The sequence below is a fragment of the Bos mutus genome, chromosome 6 (assembly GCF_027580195.1).
Source record: "Bos mutus isolate GX-2022 chromosome 6, NWIPB_WYAK_1.1, whole genome shotgun sequence".
NCBI lineage: Eukaryota > Metazoa > Chordata > Mammalia > Artiodactyla > Bovidae > Bos > Bos mutus.
The window spans coordinates 92,260,714-92,286,510 of NC_091622.1; the positions used below are offsets into that span (position 1 = coordinate 92,260,714).

Consider the following 25,797-nt stretch of genomic DNA (forward strand, 5'->3'; position numbering starts at 1 on the left):
AAAGTAATATCTCTGCTTTTCAATATGGTATCTAGGTTGGTCATAACTTTCCTTCCAAGGAGTAAGCGTCTTTTAATTTCATGGCTGCAGTCACCATCTGTAGTGATTTTGGAGCCCAGAAAAATAAAGTCTGACACTGTTTCCACTGTTTCCCCATCTATTTCCCATGAAGTGGTGGGACCAGATGCCATGATCTTCGTTTTCTGAATGTTGAGCTTTAAGCCAACTTTTTCACTCTCCACTTTGACTTTCATCAAGAGGCTTTTGAGTTCCTCTTCACTTTCTGCCATAAGGTTGGTGTCATCTGCATATCTGAGGTTATTGATATTTCTCCTGGCAATTTTGACTCCAGCTTGTGTTTCTTCCAGTCCAGCGTTTCTCATGATGTACTCTGCATATAAGTTAAATAAGCAGGGTGACAATATACAGCCTTGACATACTCCTTTTCCTATTTGGAACCAGTCTGTTGTTCCATGTCCAGTTCTAACTGTTGCTTCCTGACCTGCATACAAATTTCTCAAGAGGCAGATCAGGTGGTCTGGTATTCCCATCTCTTTCAGAATTTTCCACAGTTTATTGTGATCCACACAGTCAAAGGCTTTGGCATAGTCAATAATGCAGAAATAGATGTTTTTCTGGAACTCTCTTGCTTTTTCCATGATCCAGCGGATGTTGGCAATTTGATCTCTGGTTCCTCTGCCTTTTCTAAAACCAGCTTGAACATCAGGAAGTTCACGGTTCACGTATTGCTGAAGCCTGGCTTGGAGAATTTTGAGCATTACTTTACTAGCGTGTGAGATGAGTGCAATTGTGCGGTAGTTTGAGCCTTCTTTGGCATTGCCTTTCTTTGGGATCGGAATGAAAACTGACCTTTTCCAGTCCTGTGGCCACTGCTGAGTTTTCCAAATTTGCTGGCATATTGAGTGCAGCACTTTCACAGCATCATCTTTCAGGATTTAGAATAGCTTAACTGGAATTCCATCACCTCCACTAGGTTTGTTCGTAGTGATGCTTTCTAAGGCCCACTTGACTTCACATTCCAGGATGTCTGGCTCTAGGTCAGGTATAAGCCTTGTACAAAACCAAGAAGAGGTGGCCATAACTCAGCCTGGGAAGGGAAGAAGTATGCTTCATCAATGAATAGAGCCTGAGCTGAAATCTTAATTAAAAACGAAACAAAACAAAACAACCAAAAAGTTACCTAGGTGATATGTACAGGACGTTCCAGAGGGGACAGAATGAACAAAGGCATGGAAGTGAGAAACCAGGTATGTGTACGGGGGTGGGGGGTCGGAGTCGGGGTCGGCGGGTGGGCTGTTGGCAGGGCTTTAAAGCCAGAGAGGTAGGCGGAGGCCAGAAGCGAGCTCGAGGTAGTCGTGAGAGGGTTTTATTTAAACTGGAAAGTGTTACAATTCGTGATCAGATTTGTTTTAGATAAGCCACACCATCAGCTGTGACGTAATGGAAAGGATGCTGATTTCCCACCCCACCCCCCGCCCCCGTCCCCGCACCCGCCCCCAGTCAGAATAACCTGTGCGTAGGACTTGGGTCTGCCATTTTAAAGCTAGAAGTGTTATATAAATTTGTCGTCCTGTTAGTCGATTGAGCCTAACAGCATGGTTTGTCAGCAGGGGGAACATGGAAAGTTGCTTAATGTTCAGATTACCTTAAAACCACGCTGATCCTGCGATGAGTGAAAAAGAGTTTGTCAGTGAGTGGGACACAGCCTGGCTAATTTTTAAAAAGTCTTTACAAGGCTGGAAATGTGGTGCTGAGAGTTGGTGAGATTCTCCAGATTTTCTGCTTTTCGTATTCTCCTGGGTACTCTCACAATTTATTAAAATGACCGTTCTAAGTACGCTTGTAGAATCAAATAAAAAGGAATAAAATAGTTGGAGCATCGCCAACAGGACCGCACTTTCCAGGAAGGGCAGATTTTTCCTGAAGGAGGTTGAACCGTCGAACCGGAACCACGAACACAGGCCCCTACGCAGCACGAAGGACTGACGGGAACACCGCCACGGGGCACCCTGCTGTCCGCCCTCCCCTGCCCCCCTTCTTGCCGGCTCGAAAGTCTACTTTGGTTCCCGCCCCTTTCCTCTTGCGCTTTCGAATCCCTTCCCCCTCCGCCATTTCCGGATGGGAACCCTTTGTAAATTTCTTTCACGTTGAAGCGTGGGACCAATTTCGTCAACACAATCCGGAGTGGTTAACATGGCGGCGACCGTAAGATGCTTCGGTAGAGGTAAAACAGAGGGTCAGCTGGGCTTGCGGGGAAAAATAGTTCTGGCGCGGGGTCTTCTCCGGCTGCGCAGTGCAAGTCGGACACTCCAACGTGCGGGTCTGCACTGGGGGCTTGATAAGTCTGTTAAGTCGCTTGCTCAGTCGTGTCCGACTCTTTGCGACCCCGTGGACCGTAGCCCACCAGGCTCCTCCGTCCGTGGGATTCTCCAGGCACGAATACTGGAGTGGGTTGCCATTTCCTTCTCCAGGGGATCTTCCCAACCCAGGGATCGAACCCAGGACCCCCGCATTGGAGGCAGACGCTTTAACCTCTGAGCTACCAGGGAAGCCAGGGGGCTTGATAAACCTCTACTTTTTCTTGGCTCTAAGTTCTCCAGAGGGTCGTTGATACTCAAAAGCTACCTCATAGAGGTTTTCACTCCTTTCTGGAGCTGTCCACCCTAGGACTGAAGTGGGAGGGAGATGTACATGGACATCCTTCCAGCCGCCGTAGGGAAGGAGTCAGAGACACAGTTTTGTCTCCGATGCTGGAGATGTGGGCTGCGAGGACGGGGGAGGAAAGGAGTTAGAATCAAAGGTTATCATTCTCTCCTTGCCACGTATTCTTCTCATGGCTCTCAGGATGCCTTACTCTCTTAATTTCCTTTTTATCTCACCTGTCGTTTGTCACATTACTTTGCTGGTTCGTCTTCCTGTTTCCAATCTCTTACCTTGGAATGCCTCAGCAGCCAGGATTCTCCATCCTTCAACCTCATGTCTTTGTATCTGAATTCACTCCTTTGGTGATCTCGTCCAAGTTGTGTGGTTTGACTGTTGTCTGTATCTTAATGGTTCTCAAAATTATCTACAATAAGTACTTGAACTGTAGATTTCTAAACTACTCTCTATTCTAGATCTCCAATTGTATATCTAATCAGCATCTAACTAGAATCAAACTCATTGTCATGACCTGGAGTCTTACCCGTCTCATTTGATGGTAACTTCATCCTTTAAGTTGCCCAGACACAAAACCTCAGAATATTCCTGACTCCCCCTCTTTTTCCTCACACTTCACATTAAGTAGTTGGCAGATCCTTTTGGTTGTACTCTCAAAATAAATCCAGAATCTGGCGGCTTCTCACTACTTCACTGAAACGACCTTCCAGGCCATTATCACCCCTGACTTAGATTTCTCTACAGTCTACCCTCAACAAGTAGTCAGATTGGTTCTTTAAGAACATAAATCAAATCACGTTGCTCCTATGATCAGAATTCTCAAAACCTCCCCATTTTTCTAAGTTTTAAGTCTTTAGAATAACCAACAGCTGTGCTGTCCATTTTGTTATCCGTGATTGAGCACTTTAAATGTGGCTAATCCGAATGAGTGTGTTAAACATGTTAGATTTTGAGGATGTGGTACCGAAAGAGGTAAAATATCTCTAATTTTTTTATATTAAAAACATGTTGAAATAATATTTTGGCTATTGGTTGTAATAAAATGTTAATTTTTATTATTAACTTTTTTTTTTTACCCTTTTAAAAATTGTGGCTATTAGAAAATTATTCCTGTGGCTTACATTATATCTCTGTTTGACAGCACTGACCTAGGGTCTTCCATGTCATTTGGTGCCTGCCTTCTCCTCCCTCCACTCACCCAGTTTACCACCCTGAGCTCTTTTTTCTCTTCTTTACTCATTGTACTCACAGCAGCTTCTTTGTTCCATAAACACACCAAAAACATTCCTTTGTTGGGAGGACGTTTTCTCTCAAGTGGAATGGGCCTGGAACACTTTTTCTAGGTATTTGCATTACTGACTTTCTCAATTGTTTCAAGCCTTTGCTCAAATGTCACCTTTTTAAAAGGGCCTACCTTAACCTTCTTATTTAAAATTACAACTAACTTTCCCCTTGATTCTCAATTCCTTTTACCCAGAGGGTTTTCCACTGAAGTGCAAAAGTGAAAGACTTGCTCATTTGTCTCCACTCTTTGTGACCCCATGGACTGTAGCCTGCCAGGCTCCTCTGTCCATGGGATTCTCCAGGCAAGAATACTGGAGTGGGTAATCATTCCCTTCTTGAGGAGATCTTCCTGACCCAGCAATTGAACTCAGGTCTCCTGTATTGCAGGCAGATTCTTTACTGTCTGAGCCACTAGGGAAGCCTCAGGGTTTCCCATTACCACTACCATATTATGTTTATTAGTATTGCTTCTCCTTACTACGATGTAAGCTCCATGAGCAAAAGGATTTTGTTCGTTTTGTTTATGAAATACTTAAAGCAGTGCTAGCACATTGTTTCATTGGCATAATTATTGTCCAATAAATGATGAATGAATACATGGATCTTCAACAAAATGCCACTCCTCTTTCATACGTTGTAAATTCAAGCTAGTTTTAGAAAAGGCAGAGGGACTAGAGATCAAATTGCCAACATTTGCTGGATCGTTGAAAAAGCAAGAGAGTTCCAGAAAAACATCTATTTCTGCTTTATTGACTATGCCAAAGCCTTTGACTGTGTGGATCACAATAAACTGTGGAAAATACTGAAAGAGATGGGAATACCAGACCACCTGACCTGCCTCTTGAGAAACCTATATGCAGGTCAGGAAGCAACAGTTAGAACCGGACATGGAACAACAGACTGGTTCCAAATAGGAAAAGGAGTATGTCAAGGCTGTATATTGTCACCCTGCTTATTTAACTTATATACAGAGTACATCATGAGAAACGGTGAGTTGCAGGAAGCACAAGCTGGAATCAAGATTGCCGGGAGAAATATCAATAACCTCACATATGCAGATGACACCACCCTTATGGCAGAAAGTGAAGAAGAACTAAAGAGTCTCTTGATGAAAGTGAAAGAGGAGAGTGAAAAAGTTGGCTTAAAAGTCAACATTCAGAAAACTAAGATCATGGCATCTGGTCCCATCACTTCCTGGCAAATAGATGGGTAAACAGTGTCGGACTTTATTTTTTTGGGCTCCCAAATCACTGCAGATGGTGATTACAGCCATGAAATTAAAAGATGCTTACACCTTGGAAGGAAAGTTATGACCAACCTAGATAGCATATTCAAAAGCAGAGACATTACTTTGTCAACAAAGGTCCGTCTAGTCAAGGCTATGGTTTTTCCTGTGGTCATGTATGGATGTGAGAGTTGGATTATAAAGAAAGCTGAGTGCCAAAGAATTGATGCTTTTGAACTGTGGTGTTGGAGAAGACTCTTGAAAGTCCCTTGGACTGCAAGGAGATTTAACCAGTCCATCGTAAAGGAAATCAGTCCTGGGTGTTCATTGGAAGGACTGATGTTGAAGCTGAAATTCTAGTACTTTGGCTACCTCATGCGAAGAGCTGACTCATTTGAAAAGACCCTGATGTTGGGAAAGATTGAAGGCAGGAGGAGAAGGGGACGACAGAGGATGAGATGGTTAGATGGCATCACCCACTCAGTGGACATGAGCTTGGGTAAACGCCGGTAGTTGGTGATGGACAGGGAGTCCTGATGTGCTGCAGTTCAAGGTGTCACAAAGAGTTGGACACGACTGAGTGACTGAACTGAACTGAATGAATAATGCTTAAAGTAATTTGAATCCAGGTTTTGCTGTCATTAGTTCACATTTCCTTCTTTCGTTAAAGAGATATTTATTGTGTTTTCATTTGAAAAAACACTGGGTTTTGTGTTAGAAACACAATAGTGAACAAGTTATATACATTCTTTGGCCATGGTGCTTATCTATTGAGAAGCAGACATTAACTGGATTGTTCTTTCCATAATTACAGATGTCCTAAGTGCTGTGAAGGAAAAGTACAAGTTGTAAGAGTGCATGTGAGAAACCTTAGTCGATTCTGAGCCTTTAGGGAAGACTTTTCTGAAGGAATAAGCTTAAGTAGAGTCCCTGAAAGATCACTCGATAGTTATGAATTAGCTTTGGGAAGTGGGGATTGCAAAGTAGTAGACGAGAATGTCACAGAAGGAGGGAAGATTATGTTTGAAAGTCTGAAGGTTGTAGAAAACTCGGTGTGTTCAAGTAACTCAAAGGAGGCAGTGTATTTGAAGTGCAGAAAGCCTAAGAGAGTGGTGTTAGATGAAGCTGCCTAGATAGGTTAGAGGTAGCTCACGGAGGACCTTGTTAAGTATTTACTTTATTTGAAGAAGCATCCAAGTGTTGTAAGGATATGTGATTTCATTTTTAAGTCATCCCTCTTAGTAGGAGGAGGAAAAGAAATGAAGAGGGCCAAAGACAGAATAGTTTGGAGTCTGTTGCAGTGTTTCATGTAGTAGATGATGGTGGCCTGCACTGGTGCTTATGGTGGGAAGGCAAGGACTAGATGAATGAGATCTCCTGGGGAAAACAAGGATTATAGAGTTAGGTTGAGAAGTCCTGGGGATCTCTAACCTTTCAGTATCCTGTGTAAGAAAATCAGCTAGCAAAGGTGATGGATTAATTTCCATCTTATTGCTGTGGGGTAGGGGTGGGGATGACTTTTGAGAATGAATGCAGATTTAGTTAGGTTCCTAAGTAGTGGAGGAAATTCGGAGAGCATCTGCTTTCTCTGAAGTAGCAAGTGAGGTTTTCTGCTGAGAGGAAAAGAAATATATTAAAGGAATATAATAAAACACTACAGATAGATAAACTGATTACAGAGGAATTGAAAATACAGATATGTTCTAATAGTGCTGTTTCTCTGTTGTTCAGTCACTAAGTTGTGTCCAGCTCTTTTCCAACCGCATGTACTGGGGCCCGCCAGGGCCGTCTGTCTATGGGATTTCCCAGGCAAGAATACTAGAGTGGATCGCCATTTCCTTCTGCAGGGGATGTTCCTGACCCAGGGATCAAACCCATGTTTCCTGCATTGGCAGGAGAACCATCAGGGAAATCAACAATGCTATTTAAGTAGTGTTTTTGTAGTTTGGTTTTTTCCTTAGTCTGAGGCAGTTTGATACCTGTTGAAAATTTTAATTTCTGGTTGTCATGACTGGGGATTCTTGAAAGTAGTGTTGATTATTTTATAGCAGGTTGCAATTGATGCAAGAGAATTATTATTATTTTGAGTATCCTGCCAAGGTTGTCGGGTTTTTGCTTAATACAGTTAGAATTATTTTTTTGAAGTGTTTGCCAAATCGTAAGTGGATAATTGCTCTTCCTTCACTTACCATACGTGATTTTTCAAGATAGCTGGCTTTAAAAATGTGGGGGATCTCCTCCTAGACAGTTGCGTACCAGCATAGCCCACTCAATTTGAGACTCTGAAGGGCAGGAACTGGATCTCATTAGTCTATTTCTCTTTTTTTCCCCTACCCATTAAAGCCCTTTGCGCCACAAAGAATTCCCAGTAATAAACAGGTCTCCTAGACTGTCTCAGATGTCATTTCCATACACTCATAGAATTCACAGTTTAGGTGGTTTTCCTGTACTTGTTGCTTTGTTGTGGGATATTAGAGATGAAATTGAGTTGTTAGGCATGTGATGCCATTTGAGCTAATAATGAGGGGAAGGCCAGGGCAAGATCTGGAGCTGGTCCATCCCAGTCAAATATCACATTAAATGTAAAGACCCTAAGGCAGGAGTTAACCTGAGGGACTGGAGGGATTCAGGGATCTGAAAGAAGGATCAGAGTGAGGAGGTTAGAGAGGGGTTTGGAGTAATAGGCAGGGACAAGCTCACATAGGGGCTGGTAGACCACAGTGAGGACGTGGGCGCTCCTCTGCAAGCACAGCGCTCTGCACTTGGAGGCGTAACTCACGAAATGAATTCATTTGATGTGTAGACAGGTCTCTAGTTTACATGCTCTCAGTTTGTTGAATGGATTTTAAGATTCTGGATTTTAATGGTCATTTTACATGAAAACTTAGTTGTGGAGCGCCAATTTAAAAAATGGAGTTTAAGTGAATTCAGCAGAAGATATAGATGATCAAACATGAAAGCATACTCAACCTAACTCTTAAGGAAATGCAGATTAATACAACTCCAATACCATCTTTCTTCTGCTAGATTGACAAAAGACCAAAACATTTGGTGACAGACTGTGTTGGCATGAGTGTACGGAAATAGGTAGCCTTTTCATTGTTGGTGACTATGTGCATGGCACTGTTATTGCAGAGAGCGGTGTTTATCAGAATTGCAAATGCTCATATCTTTTGACCCAGCACATTTCCATCTTGAAATTTATCCTGTGAAATACTTACTTGTGTGCAAAATGGTATTTGTACAAGGTCATTCCCTGCAGGATTGTTGATAATAGCAAAATATTGTAAATGACCTAATGGCTGGTCACTGATTAAATCATGATACAACCCCACAGTGTCATACTTTGCAGCTCTAAAAACATAGTCTTTATGAAGTGATGTGAAATTATTGCTGTAATATTTTCATATGAATGTACCGTTATGAAAGGTATACATGAGATTATACATATGTGTGTAGATATATATACATCTCTTATAAATAGGCGTGTATGTCTATATCTGCTTGTGAAAATGGGCTTTATCTAATACCTTTACATGAAAAAGCAAGGTGTAGGACAGTGAGTGGGCTTCCCAGGTGGCTCAGTGGTCAAAAATCCACCTGCCAGTGTAGGAGATACAGGAGACATATGTTTGATCCCTGGGTCGAGAAGATCCCCTGGAGGGAAGAAATGGCAACCCACTCCAGTATTCTTGCCTGGAGAATCCCATGGACAGAGGAGCCTGGGGAGCTATGGTCCATGGGGCTGCAAAGAGTTGGATATGACTGAGCACGCACACAGACCTGTGACGGGCCATCTGACTACTCCTTAAGCAGGGCTGTAAAATGATATCTTACTGTGGTTGAAATTAATATTTACCTGCTTGCTAATGAGACTGTACATTTTTCCATATAATAATTCATCGTTTGTATTTCCTTTTCAGTTAGAAATCGATTCATCTCTTTTGTTTATTTTTCAGTTGGGTTGATCTTACATATTCTGGGTGTTAATTCTTAGGCCAGTGTGTGTGTTACTATTCTCCCAGTTTTTGGCTTGTCTTTTCAAGTATCTTTTGATAAACAAGTGTTCTTTTTTAAAAATTTATTTATTTTAATTGAAGGCTAATTACTTTGCAATATTGTGGTGGTTTTTGCCATACGTTGACATGAATCAGCCTTGGGTATACATGTGTTCCCCATCCTGAACCCCCTCCCACCTCCCTCCCCATCCCATCCCTCAGGGTCATCCCAGTGCACCAGCCCTGAGCACCCTGTCTCATGCATCGAACCTGGACTGGCGATCTATTTCACATATGATAATATACATGTTTCAGTGCTATCATCTCAAATCATCCCACCCTCGTCTTCTCACACAGAGCCCAAAGGCTGTTATTTACATCTGTGTCTCTTTTGCTGTTTCATATATAGAATCATCGTTACCATCTTTCTAAATTCCATATATATGCGTCAGTGTACTGTATTGCTGTTTTTCTTTCTGACTTACTTCACTCTGTATAATAGGATCCAGATAAACAAGTGTCCTTAACACTAACAGAGTCACTTTTTAGTGCTTTTGGGTTTTGTTTGTGAAATTGTTCCCTCCTCAAAGGTTGTAAAGATTACTTTCCTATATTCTGGAAGTCTTTTAAATTTTGCCACTCACATATAAGTCCTTAGTCCATCTAGATTTGATTGTGTGTGTATGGTATGAGATAGGGATGTAAATACACTCTTCCCTATTGATAATCACTTGTCTTAGCGCCACTTATTGCATTCTTTGCCCAGTGATTTGTGATAACATGTCTATCATATTTCCATATCCATATGTGCGTAGGTCTGTTGCTGGGCTGTTTATTGTTTCGTTAGTCTGTTTTTCTATACTTGTACCAATACCAAAGTGCCCTAATTACATAGCTTCATACCAAGTCTTAACTTCTGCTAAGGCAGTTCCCTTCAATTTGTTCTTATCCTTCAGAAGTGATTGGGCAACTTGAATGCATTATCTGTGTGAAATTAAATAAATAAAATTTAAGAAAAGTTCAGGATACATATACATAATCCATAAAGATAGAGCTAACATATTCTGTTGAGTCCAAACTAGATTCAGTTAAAAATAAATGAGGATGCAGATCTTCAATTAGATTTGTTTACTTGGCTTTCATTTCAAGAAGAGCAGTTTCCATTTTTACACTTTTTAAAGATTGTGGTTAACAGTCACAAAATCTGGAATATTTTTGTTTTAGAAAACATGGAGAATGTAAAAACTATGAATATAATGATGAATATTAATATTTTATATGTTTTTTCTTTTAAGTCTTGATACGTCATCAAAGGTGTAGTCTTGCCACAGTGACTTCTCAGACGTCTCTCTATCCTTGTTGCATATACGTTCCAGTGCCCAACAGACATTTTGCAGCCGCTGCAAAGTAAGTATTTTATATCTTGGTTATTTCGTCTGCTACCATTTCAGTCTTTGATTAGAAAACATTGTGCTTGGTTCTTTAAAGATGTACAAGGACATATAGTTGTAAAAGTTTAACATCTCTGCTTCTTTGCCTGATAGTTCTGAAGGAGAGATATGACTAATTATAATAATACTTCATATGTATTGAACACTGACATTCAGTAACTAACTTAATCTCTACAGCAACTTTTTGAGGAAACCATTGTTGTTATGCTCTTTTTTAGAGGCGGAGAGCAAGGCACCAGTAGATTATTGTAACTTGCCCAGGGTCACAGAGCTAGTAAGTGTCAGAGCTAGGATTTTGTGACATAAGAAGTGTTTAAATTGGTCTCTGCCACCAAATCCTGTCTCACAGGTCCTAAAATCCTTGTGATCTCCTGAGCCATAGGGGTGCTGCTGCTAAGTCGCTTCAGTCGTGTCCGACTCTGTGCGACCCCATAGACGGCAGCCCACCAGGCTCCACCGTCCCTGGGATATTCCAGGCAAGAACACTGGAGTGGGTTGCCATTTCCTTCTCCAATGCATGAAACTGAAAAGTGAAAGTGAAGTCGCTCAGTCGTGTCCAACTTTTAGCGACCGCATGGACTGCAGCCCACCAGGCTTCTCCGTCCATGGATTTTCCAGGCAAGAGTACTGGAGTGGGGTGCCATCACCTTCGGAGAGCAGTTTTCAAAAATACCTGGCCTTTGGCCCAGTTCCTGATACAGAGCTCCTAAAACCCTTAATATTTCCTGGGTCATAGGCATGTCTCTTTGTCTAGTCAGGCATCTCTTGGTGGCCAGGGGGACTGGTCACTATAAAGACCAAGCTAAGATTAGAAGCTTGGAACTTCCAGCCCTGCCTTCCATCCTCCAGGGAGGAGAGAGCGGGCTAGAGATTGAATTCATAATTGATCATGCCTCCATGATGAAGCCTCCATAAAAATCCCAGAGCTGTGGGGTTTGGAGAGCTTGTGGGTTGCCGAACTCATCCAGCTTAGTGCATCTGGTGCTTCATCCAGATAGATGGTGTCAGAACCGTGTTGAATTGCCAGCTGTCTGGCTCGTATTGGGTAACTGGAGGTTGTGAGGGACGTATCCACACATTTAGTGTCAGAATTGTTGTGAGTAGAGGAAAACAGTTTCATATCTAACTATACTCCCTGTGTGCATCTTACTTCCTTGTTTCTAACTGGAGATTGTTTCAGATGGAGCTTTCAGTATTTTTCTTTTAATTGAGATTAAAATCAACATATAAAATTATGTTAGTTTCAGGTATGTGACATAATGATTTTTTTTAAATTTTTTTATTGAAGGATAATTGCTTTACAGAATTTTGTTGTTTTCTGTAAAACCTCAACATGAATCAGCCATTGGTATACATATATCTCCTCCCTTTTGAACCTCCCTCCCATCTCCCTCCTCTTCCCACCCCTCTAGGTTGATACAGAGCCCCTGTTTGAGTTTCCTGAGCCATACAGCACATTCCTGTTGGCTGTCTATTTTACATGTGGTAATGTAGGTTTCCATGTTACTCTTTCCATACATCTCACCCTCTCTTCGGAGAAGGTAATAATGGCACCCCACTCTAGTACTCTTGCCTAGAAAATCCTGTGGACGGAGGAGCCTGGTAGGCTGCAGTCCATGGGGTTGCTAAGAGTCGGATATGACTGAGCGACTTCACTTTGACTTTTCACTTTCATGCATTGGAGAAGGAAATGGCAACCCACTCCAGTGTTCTTGCCTGGAGAATCCCAGGGATGGTGGAGCCTGGTGGGCTGCTGTCTATGGGGTCGCACAGAGTTGGACACGACTGAAGTGACTTAGCAGCAGCAGCAGCAGCACCCTCTCTTCCCCTCTCTCCATGTCAGTAAATCTGTTCTCTATGTTTCTCCACTACTGTTCTGTAAATAAATTCTTCAGTATTATTTTTCTAGATTATGTATATACGCAATAGAATACAATATTTATCTTTCTCTTTCTGACTCACTTCACTCTGTATAATAAGTTCTAGGTTCATCCACCTCATCAAAACTGACTCAAATGCATTCCTTTTTGACATAATGATTTAATGTTTGTCTATATTGGGAAATACTCACCACAAGAAGTCTAGTTAACATCCATCACCATACAGAGTTACAGATTTTTTTTCCTTGTGATGAGAACTTTAGAGATTTACTCTCAGATCAGATCAGTCGCTCAGTCGCGTCCGACTCTTTGTGACCCCATGAATCGCAGCACGCCAGGCCTCCCTGTCCATCACCAACTCCCGGAGTTCACTCAGACTCATGTCCATCGAGTCAGTGATGCCATCCAGCCATCTCATCCTCTGTCGTCCCATTCTCCTCCTGCTCCCAATCCCTCCCAGCATCAGGGTCTTTTCCAATGAATCAACTCTTCGCATGAGGTGGCCAGAGTACTGGAGTTTCAGCTTTAGCATCATTCCTTCCCAAGAAATCCCAGGGCTGATCTTCAGAATGGACTGGTTGGATCTCCTTGCAGTCCAAGGGACTCTCAAGAGTCTTCTCCAACACTACAGTTCAAAAGCATCAATTCTTTGGCACTCAGCCTTCTTCACAGTCCAACTCTTACATCCATACATGACCACAGGAAAAACCATAGCCTTGACTAGACGAACCTTTGTTGGCAAAGTAATGTCTCTGCTTTTCAATATGCTATCTAGGTTGGTCATAACTTTCCTTCCAAGGAGTAAGCATCTTTTAATTTCATGGCTGCAGTCACCATCTGTAGTGATTTTGGAGCCCAGAAAAATAAAGTCTTGACACTGTTTCCACTGTTTCCCCATCTATTTCCCATGAAGTGGTGGGACCAGATGCCATGATCTTCATTTTCTGAATGTTGAGCTTTAAGCCAACTTTTTCACTCTCCACTTTGACTTTCATCAAGAGGCTTTTGAGTTCCTCTTCACTTTCTGCCATAAGGTTGGTGTCATCTGCATATCTGAGGTTACTGATATTTCTCCTGGCAATCTTGATTCCAGCTTGTGCTTCTTCCAGTCCAGCGTTTCTCATGATGTACTCTGCATATAAGTTAAATAAGCAGGGTGACAATATACAGCCTTGACGAACTCCTTTTCCTATTTGGAACCAGTTTGTTGTTCCATGTCCAGTTCTGACTGTTGCTTCCTGACCTGCATACAGATTTCTCAAGAGGCAGATCAGGTGGCCTGGTATTCCCATCTCTTGAAGAATTTTCCACAGTTTATTGTGATTTACTCTCAGCAACTTTCAAATATACATTATAGTATTATTACATTATAGTCCATTATTACATTATATAATTTTACATTGTAGTATTATTAATTATAGTCACCGTGTTGTACATTACATGCCCATGACTTATTTTATGACTGGAAGTTTGTACCTTTTGACCACTTCACCTGTTTCACTTATACCCCACTCCCTGCCCTGGCTCTGGCAGCCGAAATCTGTTTTCTGCATCTGTAAGTTTGTTTTTTTTTCTTTTAAGGTTATACATATATGTGAAATCACATGGTATTTGTTTTTCTGTCTGACTTAGTTCACTTAATATAAGAGAAAGGTCTATCTGTGTTTCACGAATGGCAAGATTTCATTCTTTTTATGGCTGAATAATATTCCTGTGTGTGTGTGTGTGTGTGTGTGTGTGTGTGTGTGTGTGTGTGTGTGTGTGTGTGTGTGTGTGTGTGTGTGTGTGTGTGTGTGTGTGTGTGTGTGTGTGTGTGTGTGTGTGTGTGTGTGTGTGTGTGTGTGTGTGTGTGTGTGTGTGTGTGTGTGTGTGCGTGTGACATTTTCTTTATGTATCCTTCCATTAGTGGGCTCTTAGATTGCTTCCATGTCTTGATTATTGTATATATGGCTACAGTGAACATGGGTATAATATTTTATTGGGTCTGTGTTCCATAATTTTACTTAATCATTCCCCTATTGATATACATTTATCTTTCCAAAAGACATGTCTTTTGCTATTATAAATGATCCTGCATTGAAGGGTCATGTACATAGAACTTGTCAAGTATTATGAATATTTGTAGTATGAACTCAGAAATAGAATTGAATCAAAAGTTGTGTGCATTTATAATTTTCATAGGTAATACCAAGTTGCCTTCATAGAGATCCTGTATACAGTGTAGTCAAAATTTTTGAACTTCGCCAATTTGGTAGGTAATAAATAGTCACATCATGGCTTTAATTTTTATTTTATTATTATTATTGAGGTTGTTTGTCTTTTTTTATCTGTTTAAGAACCATTTATGCTTTCTTTACTGTGAGTTTTCTGTTTATATCCTATTCTCAGTTTTTTGCTGGTGATTAGTAGAAGGTCTTTATAAATTAGCACATATGTGCACTATAACTTTAATATGTTTTAACTGTTATAGTGGAGGAATGGACCAGGTGCTATGTGCTCACAGATGAAAAGTCATTTAATTCTTCCTAGAGGAGAATACGGCAGGAAGTATTTGAGCTGAGTCTTTAAAGATAGATAGGATTTTGCAGGGAAATTGTGAGAAAGGTATTTCAGTGGTGCAGAGGCACGAAAGTAAATGACATGAATACAGGATGAAGAAAGAGGAGGCAGAAATGTTACTAGAAAGGAGACTTCCTTTGAGTCTGAATAGTACGTGGGTTCTTTTTGGTTGAGAATTTGAAAGAGTATTGGTTGTACCAACTTACATCCCTACGTAGTAGTGAGTAACAGTGCCCTAACTTGTAACAACTCTGGAGATAGTCAGTCTTTATTTGTGTTTCTTCATTATATATCTGATTTGTACATTTTGCCCATTTTTCTTTTGAGCTGTTTGTCTTTTTTCTTTCTGTTTTGTGGAAGTATTTGTTTGTTAGCAACATAGCTTATTTTGAGAATATTTTTTCTTTAAATGTTATTTTCTTTTATAGAAATTTTTCATTTTATGTCTTCCTCATATTCTATTTCAGTACAACTTTAAAAGAGTTTTCCCTCACCTAAAAACTGTAGCATATGAAATATGCATGTTAAAAAATGTTAAAATGTTTAGTGTTTAAAAAATTTTTTTTTTTTTTTTTTTTACTGTTAATTAAAAAAAAACTATGAAAACTTATTGTGGTGAGCGGAGACTACTCTCCCTCACGTTGTGTGGCTTCTCTGTGGAGCACAGGCTCTCGGTGCGCAGGCTTCAGTAGCTGCCCCACGTGTGCTCAGCAGTGTGGTGCACAGGCTTTATTGCTCCGTGGTATGTGGAGTCTTTTCAGACCAAGGATTGAAGTCATGTTTCCTGCATTGGCGGGCAAGAATTCTTGTCCACTGAGCCACCAGGAAAGTCCTAGCTGTGGTTTTAGTTTTTAATTTATTGGTTTTATAATATCCTAAAAAATAGTTTTTTCCTGGCTAATTTTTTATCATGGATCTGAGACAGGGTAGAGGAGCTTGAACTTACTCTTCTCTTCTGTCTTGTCACTCTGAATTTCCTTTCTTCTCCATGGTTTGCCAGTGATGTCTCTGACTCTGGTTCTGCTTCTCTCTTGACAATAGATTCTTTTCCTTGCTTCTTTGGTTGCATCTCAGAATTTTTTATTGACCGCTGGATACTTTGTGTACAATAGTTGAGGCTAAAATATATAATATTTATGACTGGAAAGGGACACACCTCTTCTGGCAAATGTTGTGTCAGTCCCATCAGAAGCTGAGCAGGGGACTGGTTTTGTCATTGCTGTGGTTACCACAGCAGCATCAGATTTCCGGACTGTTACCTTGTGCTCAGGGTGAAGGCTGGGTTGCTGGAAGGTTTTTCCCCTCAGGGTTCCTGTTCCGTGCTCAGTGTTGACCCTTGGCTGTGCAGCTACGCCTCAGAAGGGGGCTGCTCTCCATACTCTGGCTTCTCTCCTAGTAGAAGACTGCTGTTGCTTATTGCTCAGCTCTTGTTAGGCTGGTGATGGGTATGGACGGGATTCTCAGTTTCCAAAGCCAGCCTTTGTCTTGAGCAGGCCAGTGTTGTTGGTCCTTGGGGATTGTTTTCTCCATATTTCTCTCCTCTCCCCCCATGGCCTACATCTATCGAAGGTCTTGTGCCACAGTGTCTGGGCCCTTCCGGAGCTTTATCGGTAGAGGATATCGCGATCAGGACTGTGTGCTACCCTCCCTTAAGGATAGAAGTTTTAGTATTTTTTTCATCTTTCTAGTGTTTTCTTCTTCTTTCATTTCCCTACACATTTCCTTTCTTTCATTTACCTGTGCCCTAGAGCGGCAGTCCCCCACCTTTTTGGACCAGGGACTGGTTTCGTGGAAGAGTTTTTCCATGGACCGACCGTTTGGGGTGGGGATGTTGGTTGCAGGGTGATTCAAGTGCATTACATTTATCGTGCACTTTATTTCTGCTATTACGTCAGCTCCACCTCAGATCATCAGGCTGTAGATCCCAGAAAGCTGGGTCCCCTGCCCTCAAGGGCTTCAGGGTTGCTTGTCTTTCTGGCAGCAGTGGCTGCCCTTCTCTGTGCTGCACCCTCGAAGGAGGCTCTCTATCTCCTGGCCTATTCCAGTCTTTCCTAGCAGGACCTGGTGGAGGTCTGAGGACCAGTGAGCGTGAACTTCCTTTGTGTCTGGATCTCTCGGGTTTATACTGTCACACTAGCACTAAAAGTTTAGCTGAGTTTTTTTCTTCTTCTTCTTACCTGCCTCCTTACCTTCCTTCTTACCTGCCTTCCTCTCATTCTCTGCTCTAGGCAAGACCCTCCTGGCTGTACACATGTGGAGTAGGGGGTGTGGGAAGATTTTAGACCTACTTGGTTGCCCTGCTGTCATCAGCTCTGTGATGGGTTCAAGAAAAGTTGTGATTCTGTCTGCCTGTCATTGTTAATGCTCTTTCCAGCTTTTATTTGTATCAACTAGGTTTTATTCTGTCAGTTTTTACACTGTAAGTGTAAGCAGTACTTACGCATTTTGTTTAATGACTAAACCAGCATCAGAGATGTTAGTGAATTTATTTATGTGATTACACTGAGAAATAAGAATTCCAGACATTTGCATTCCATTAATAGTTATATGCCTTAGGCATTTTCTCTTTAGTTCTGTTTAGTTTGACTGAGGTTGTGTGTCCCCTACTCTCACCCTGATTCCTCAAATTAAAGACTTATTCAGCCTTAAAAAGACTTGGATCTCTAGGGTCACAGATCTTCAAGGATCTTGAAATGAACTTTATTATAGTACTGATTTTTTTTGTCTTGTTTTATTTGGTTAAGACCATGGAATTGTTTTTCCTTTCATTGTCTTGGAGTTAGGAGACAGGAGAAGCAGGAAGAAAGTTATTATCTGACTGCAGTCTCTTGTGACTCATTTAGTCTGCATGGTTTAGTTACCCAGGTAACTGCAGCTAGACTGTGTTTTCTCTAGCTCAGACTACCAGGTGTTTCTCCCTCACCTTCCCCCAAACCTTTCTAATACAATTATTTTACTCCCTGATAACATAGTTTTTACGTTCTCCGGATAGGGCCTTACATACTGAATAAACAACAGAGTTCTTCTGGATGTGATTCTTATGAATAGACACACCTTTTGGAGGGTCAGGGACAACAGCAGGTGGTGGGTTTGTAAAATTGATTATTATTGACAGATTTTAGTCAGTTGCAGTTTTTTTTTTTTTTTTTTTTTAATTTTGGAAGAAAGTGTTTCCCTAGAATCCTATTTGCTCTATGTTAAATGATGTTGTAGGCTTCCCTGGTGGCTCAGTAGTAGAGAATCCGCCTGCCAGTGCAGGAGATGCAGGTTTGATCCCTGGGTTGGGATGATCCCCTGGGGAGAAATAAATGGCAACCCACTTCAGTATTCTTGCCTGGAAAATCCCATGGACAGAGGAGCCTGGTGGGCAGCAGTCCATGGGGTTGCAAAAGAGTTAGACACAACTTAGCACTAAACAACAATGATGTTTTACTTTATTTATTTTTACAAGTATTCATTTGTAACTCAACAATATTTTCATTGAACCATCTCAAACCATTCAAAACACCACCTCAAATTTTGTGAAACAAGGTCCAAAGCATAAATAAGTAAACTGCTGTATACCCAGCTCAATCTCTTTATGTTCCTGACTTGTATCAGGTTTTGCAAATATTAATTTAAAAATCACATTTTAGTCTCTGGGAACTTCGTATTACTAATTGTAAATTAGATGGATAGGTTCAGTCATGATGAAGAATTTAGTGGTGAAATCAGTATTTATGTAAAGTAAATCTGTGGGTTATAGCTACAATTTTTATTCATTTGTTTATTTTAGATAGTTTATTACTAAAACAGGCTCTCTAGTCTCCTTCCCCTATTGGCCACTCTACTCTTTTACTAAATATAAAGTGTGATTTCTTCAGTTTGGAAGGTTTCAGGATTTTGTGGTGTACTTCCACATAGTACTGAGGCACGTTGCATCCACCCACTCAGGCACCTACTTACACTTGTCGGCAGTCCAGTAGGGCACCTGTGTCCCATTAAAAATGAGTGTTGTCATTATCTGCTATTCTGTCAAATTGCTCATTAGCTGGGAGGATACTATTATTAGTTGTAGTAATAAGGATTCATTGAGTGCTGTAAATGAGCATGGAATTATATGTTGAATTGGTTTTTGAGGTTTTTTTTTTTTTAAATATCATTTTATTGTCATCCATTTCTTTTGCATAAATTTTATAGGACCTCTTACTAAGTTTTCTATTGCTGCCATAGCAAATTACCACAGACCTTGTGGCTTAAAGCAGCTCAAGTTTATCATCTTGCAGTTCTGTAGGTCAGAATTCTGATATGGATCTCACTAGACTAAAATTAAGGAGCTGTCAGAGTTTCGGTCCTTTCGAAAGGCTCGAGAGGAGAATCTGTTTCCTTGCCATTTCCAGCTTCAAGAGCTACCCATATTCCTTAGCTCGTGGCTCCCCCTTCCTCCATCTTCAAAGCTAGGAATGGCATATTGGGTCCATCTCATGCTCAGATTTCTCCTTCCCATTGCTTTGAGATGAGGATGAGAAAGGAGAAGGTTTCTCTGCTTTCAGGAACTGTGTGATTAGATTGGGCCCACCTAAATAGTGCAGCATCCTCTCAAGGTAATCACTTTGGAAAGTCCTTTTTGCTGTGCAGATGTGGCCATATTTGGGAAGCCGTAATCCTGTCTACCACAGAACCCAGACGTCTTTTTAGAATAGTATTTCCCTAATTTAAAGCGTTTATGGTTAAAAGATTAAAGGTGTGATTGGAATTAATGCTGAGAAAGTGTATCATATCACCTCTACTTCTGTCTTCTTAGCTTCAAACTCTTACCTGCAATTACCTGTGGAACACATTTTCTTAGATTTTTTGTAAGCGCCTTGTTGGTGTTTGTTATGTAACAAACCACCCTGAGATTATCATTGCCCACATGTCTGTGAGCTGATCTGAGCTAGGTTTGTATAGGTGTCTCTGATGACCTTGGCTGGGCTTGCTGTGCCTCTGTGAATCTGCAGGTCAGCTGAGAGTTGTCTAATCTAGCCTGAGGCTCTGTGGAGCCAGCTCTGTTGTTCACTTGTCTCTCATCCTCCCACCTTTGGGCTAGCCCAGGCCTGTGCTTATGAAAATGGCAGAAAGACAAACTTACAAATGGAAACAGATGTAGCCTCTTAAGGCCTAAGCTTAGAGCATAGAATCTGTCAGTTTTGCTTTATTCTATTGGCCTACTAGTCATGTGACCAAATCAAGGCACTTTTAAGTGGGAGGAAGTGCAGAGTCACTTAGCAGAGGGACTTGAGAGAGGAGGCAAGGAATTGGGGCCAATGATGCAACTAACCCCACACTCAGACTTCAGACTCTCTATTGCCCCAAACTGAACTCATCTCCGTGACTACCTCCCTCAAAAGAAACCTGTTTTGCTTTCTTTATTTCTGGTTTTAGTTAACAATACCACTCATGTCTAATCATGCGAGCCAGAAACCTGCGTAGTATCCTAGAGTCATCTCTTTCCCCTTTGTATTTACCTTGTAAAATGTCTCTGTAATCTGTCCAGCCTAGTATCATCACTGTTCTGCTTCAGGCTGTCATGTCTCCTTGAGAAGAGAGGGAGGGTCCTCTCTTTAACCGTCTCCAGTCTGCTTCCTTCAGATCCATCCCTTATATTGCAGCCAGAATACTCTGTGAAATACAGACGCCACCCTCTGTCCAGTGGCTTCTCATTGTCTCTAGAGGAGGCCTCTATTATCTGGATTCTCCAGCCTCCTGTGCTGCTGTTTCCTGAGGTAAAGTTCAAGAGTCAGCAAAATGTGGCCAGAGGGCCATTACGTTTTTAAGTGATGTTTTTTAAATTTTTAAGGGGAAAAAAGAATAGCATTTTGTGACACGTGAAAATTACAAAATTTAAACCAGTGTTCATAAATTTTTACTGGAATGCAACTATGCTCATTCATTTTTGTGTTGTGTATGGCTGCTTTTGCATTTGAATGGCAGAGTTGAGTCACTGAGATGAGTCCATAAAACATTTACTGTCTGATCCCCTTCCAGAAAAAGTTTACCAACCCCTCCTCTAGTCAGCTAGAACTTACAATGGCTCCCCTCATGTACCATTCTGTTAATCATGCCTCAGTACTTTTATTACCTTGTTTCTTTGCCTGGATAACTCTGTTTTTTTAAATAATAGCTTTATTGAGGTACAATTTGCATACCATACAGTTCACCCGCTTAAAGTGTGCAACTCGATGGTTTTTATAGTGTGTTCACAGAGTTGTGTGACTGTCACCACAGTCTATTTTGGAACATTCATTATCTTCCCTGTAAACCCCACGGCCATTAGCAGTCACTTCCCATTTCCCTATCCCCTCCCCAGCCCTAGACAACCTGAATCTACTTTCAGTTTCTATAGGTATACCCATTCTTTTTTTTTTTTCCGCCCATTCTTGACATTTCCCGTAAATGGAACCATACAATGTGTGGTCTTTTGGAACTGGCTTCTTTCACTTAGCATTCTGTGTTTAAGGTTCATAGAAGTTGTAGCATGTATTATTCTTTTTCATTGCATTCATTTCAATGCTTCATTCCTTTTCATTGCCTATTAATACTCTGCTGTATGGATATACCACATTTTGTTTATTCAGCTTGTTTTACCTTTTGACTTTTATTGAGTAATGTTGCTGTGAACAGTTGTGTACAAGTTTTTGTGTGTCCATGTTTTCGTTTCTCTTAGGTTTATATTTAGGCTAATTAATTATATTTAGGCTAATTCTTCCTCATCCTTTAAGAATTGACTTTGGGATGAACATTGGGGTACATGTGTCTCTTTCAATTCTGGTTTCCTCGGTGTGTATGCCCAGCAGTGGGGTTGCTGGGTCGTATGGCAGTTCTATTTCCAGTTTTTTAAGGCATCTCCACACTGTTCTCCATAGTGGCTGCATTCCCACCAACGGTGTAAGAGGGTTCCCTTTTCTTCACACCCTCTCCAGCATGTATTGCTTGTAGACTTTTGGATCGCAGCCATTCTGACTGGCGTGAAATGGTACTTCATTGTGGTTTTGATTTGCATTTCTCTGATAATGAGTGATGTTGAACATCTTTTCATGTGTTTGTTAGCCATCTGTATGTCTTCTTTGGAGAAATGTCTATTTAATTCTTTGGCCCATTTTTTGATTGGGTCGTTTATTTTTCTGGAATTGAGCTGCAGGAGTTGCTTGTATATTTTTGAGATTAGTTGTTTGTCAGTTGCTTCATTTGCTGTTATTTTCTCCCATTCTGAAGGCTGTCTTTTCACCTTGCTTATAGTTTCCTTTGTTGTGCAGAAGCTTTTAATTTTAATTAGGTCCCATTTGTTTATTTTTGCTTTTATTTCCAATATGCTGGGAGGTGGGTCATAGAGGATCCTGCTGTGATTTATGTTGGAGAGTGTTTTGCCTACATGTACCCCAATGTTCATCGCAGCACTGTTTATAATAGCCAGACATGGAAGCAACCTAGATGACCATCAGCAGATGAATGGATAAGAAAGCTGTGGTACATATACACAATGGAGTATTACTCAGCCATTAAAAAGAAAACATTTGCATCAGTTCTAATGAGGTGGATGAAACTGGAGCCTATTATACAGAGTGAAGTAAGCCAGAAAGAAAAACACCAATACAGTATACTAACACATATATATGAAATTTAGAAAGATGGTTACAATAACCCTGTATGTGAGACAGTAAAAGAGACACAGATGTATAGAACAGCCTTTTGGACTCTGTGCAAGAGGGAAAGGGTGGGATGATTTGGGAGAATGGCATTGAAACATGTATAATATCATATATGAAACGAATTGCCTGTCTAGGTTCGATGCATGATACAGGATGCTTGGGGCTGGTGCACTGGGATGATCCAGAGGGATGGTACGGGGAGGGAAGAGGAAGGAGGGTTCAGGATGGGGAGCACATGTACACCCATGGAGGATTCATGTTGATGTATGGCAAAACCAATACAATATTGTAAAGTAATTAACCTCCAATTAAATAAATTTATATAAAAAATGAATAAACAACAAGGACCTACTGTATAGCACATGGAATTTGGCTCATTGTTATGTGGCAGCCTAGATGGGACAGGAGTCTGGGGGAGAATAGATACATGTGTATGTATGGCTGAGTCCCTTCTCTGTTCATCTGAAACTATCACAACATAAATCAGCTATACCCCAATACAAAATAAAAAGTTTTAAGAAAAAGAAAAAAAAAAAGAATTGACTTTGGGGTCTTTTTTTTTTTTCCTGAACTCTTCCCTGCCTGCTAGGCTGGGTTAATAATCTTTTCCCCATAGCCCTGATAACATTCTCATAGTATTTACCACATCATATTGAAATTATCTGTTTGCATGAACATCTTCCCTACTCTGAGTTTCTGGAGAGCAACATCAATACCTTATCCAACTTTGTATCAACTGCAAACAGTTGAAAAATTTGCTTAATATTTGTTGAACTAAAAAAAAAACTATAAAACAGTCTGTGCTTTTGAATTAAAATAAACTTTATCTTTTGTAATTTTTTTTGTTTAACTTAAGTATATTAGCTTCCTTTTTAAGTCTCTTGGTACATATTTAGATAACTGATTTGAATTTTTTTTTAAGGCCTGCAAAGAAAACAAAAAAAGGTACTAAAGAAAAAGCATCAAATGAGAAAAAAGATGATATAGAAAAAATAAAGTCATATCCTTTTATGGAAGGTGAACCTGAAGACGATGTCTACCTAAAACGCTTATACCCAAGGCAGATATACGAGGTGGAGAAAGCTGTTAACTTACTTAAGAAATTTCAAGTTTTGGACTTCACGAATCCAAAGCAAGGTGTTTATCTTGATTTGACACTGGATATGACACTGGGGAAGAAGGTATGTAGACTGAATTAAAATTTATTTGTTAACAGTGGTTGAATGAATTGCTGTTTCTTAACTTAAAATATGTTTTGTCTCCTGTAATAATTTTTAGAAAATCTTATGCTCTTTCTAAACTTTAGGATGAGAAATATTAAAGTTTGTCTTTTAGTTTTCCAAATATAAAATAGAATGTTGAACTCATTCTGTAGAGTCGATGAACATATATCCTATTTATCTGGAAGTCATTGGTAGGAACAAAAGTAGTGTCAAAATTAATTGAGGTATTACTGTAACTGAAAAATGACTTAAACTGTCCAGGTATTCGTTCCTTCTCGGTCAGTAAGGACTTTGGATAGCTCAGTGGCCTGAAGATGTGTTCCTCAGAATCCTAGGTTGAGACTAAGTTTGGATGGGGTGCCAAGCCCCTTACACTCATCTCAACCAAAACATTTCTGCTTTGTCTGCTTATATATTGCAGTTCCACAAAAGACTTGTTTATAAAATTCTAAAGGTGGGAAAAATACTAGATTAGAATGAGGTCCATTACAGCTCTTAATTTGATAAGCTTCTCACTTAATTTATTTGGAGATGATACTTTGATTTTTATTCTGAGGATGTCTTTTTTTTTTTTGTCAAACTGGAGGGTCTGTGTTTTTGAGTACAATTTAACAACCTCAGCAGCAACAAGTAATTGAGGAGGAGGAATAAAACATAGTGCTTAAGAGCCTAGGCCGACATTGCATTACAGGCCAGAATCCTGGGGTCACGAGTTACCTGGTCTTTGAGCTTCTGGTTTAACCTCTCCAAATCCCAGTTTTTCCCTTTCTTTATAAAGGGAAGTAAAATGCTTATTTTCATGCATGTTCTCATTTAATTCTATATTAATCTCAAAAGAGGAAGCTGAGACATTGAAAGTGAAGTAACTTGCTCAAGGTCACCAGAGGTGGGGGTGGAATTAGGATTTAAACCAAAGTCTGTTTCATTTCTTGGTTATTTTTTGTTCATTTCAGTCCTATTGAAATTTTATTTTATACTATAGTGTTACTGTTCTTTTATTTTAAAACGTTGTAGTGTCTAACATAACCACTTTCTCAGTCAACCAATAGTGTAATTTGTAATGAAGTATTGTAGGACCACAAGTTTCATTTTGTAAATGTTAGCCACTTGTAAACTAATACCATTGAAAAGGTTCAGTTTTCTTCCTGAGACCTTTTTTGTTCTTGACAGAGTGCTTGTAAAACAAGCCAGTATTCCCCCAGGGGATGCTATTATTGTGATTGCTTGCCATTGAAAAATTTACTGAAGCCAGTTGTGACATGTTAATGGCAAAGGAATGACAGTCAGTTAAAGTGAGTTGCACGTCTGACATAAAGTGTGCTTAAGAGTTTGTGCCTTCTTGTCTGAAAAGAAATTCTCAGGAGGTTATCTTACTCAAGTTTTTCTAAAAATATGATCTTTCAATCAGTTTTAATTATGAAACGACTCTTTTTCTGGACCTTAAGTTTGCACCAAAACTATGGGCCTAGAACTTGTTTCCGTGTGAAGTCTCCCTAAGAGATCCGAGTCACAGGTCTAGGCAGGTCCTTGGCCCAGTGACTAAACAAATTAGTTTTGAGGTCCTGTAAAAACTCCACCCGTATTAGGGTGCCTCAAATGCATGCCATTATTTGGGATTTTCCGACTGACTTCCCATACATGTCTAGAAGTGGTGGGTGGTCCAGGTTGTTTCAAAATAGGCCCGCTCGAAATAGCCTTGCAGATTTGGCAATCTGTCTTGGATTTAGAGTTAATATCATCAGATTCACCTGATTGTTTAGAATCAACATGGAAATTAGGAGTGACCCACTGAGCAGATTAGCTGGATATATTGTTCAATGTGCATAGCTGT

General features: G+C 40.4%; 1 protein-coding gene across 1 annotated transcript in view; it reads left to right on the top strand.

The window, feature by feature from the left end:
* The first annotated feature begins 2,025 nt into the window (after positions 1-2,025).
* MRPL1 (mitochondrial ribosomal protein L1) overlaps positions 2,026-25,797 on the top strand; it is a 70,811-nt gene continuing 47,039 nt past the window's right edge. Inside the window, exons 1-3 of the mRNA XM_005890199.3 lie at positions 2,026-2,245; positions 10,482-10,593; positions 23,666-23,924. Coding sequence (XP_005890261.1) covers positions 2,215-2,245; positions 10,482-10,593; positions 23,666-23,924 — 402 coding nt within the window. The 5' untranslated portion in view covers positions 2,026-2,214. The remainder of the gene's footprint in view (positions 2,246-10,481; positions 10,594-23,665; positions 23,925-25,797) is intronic.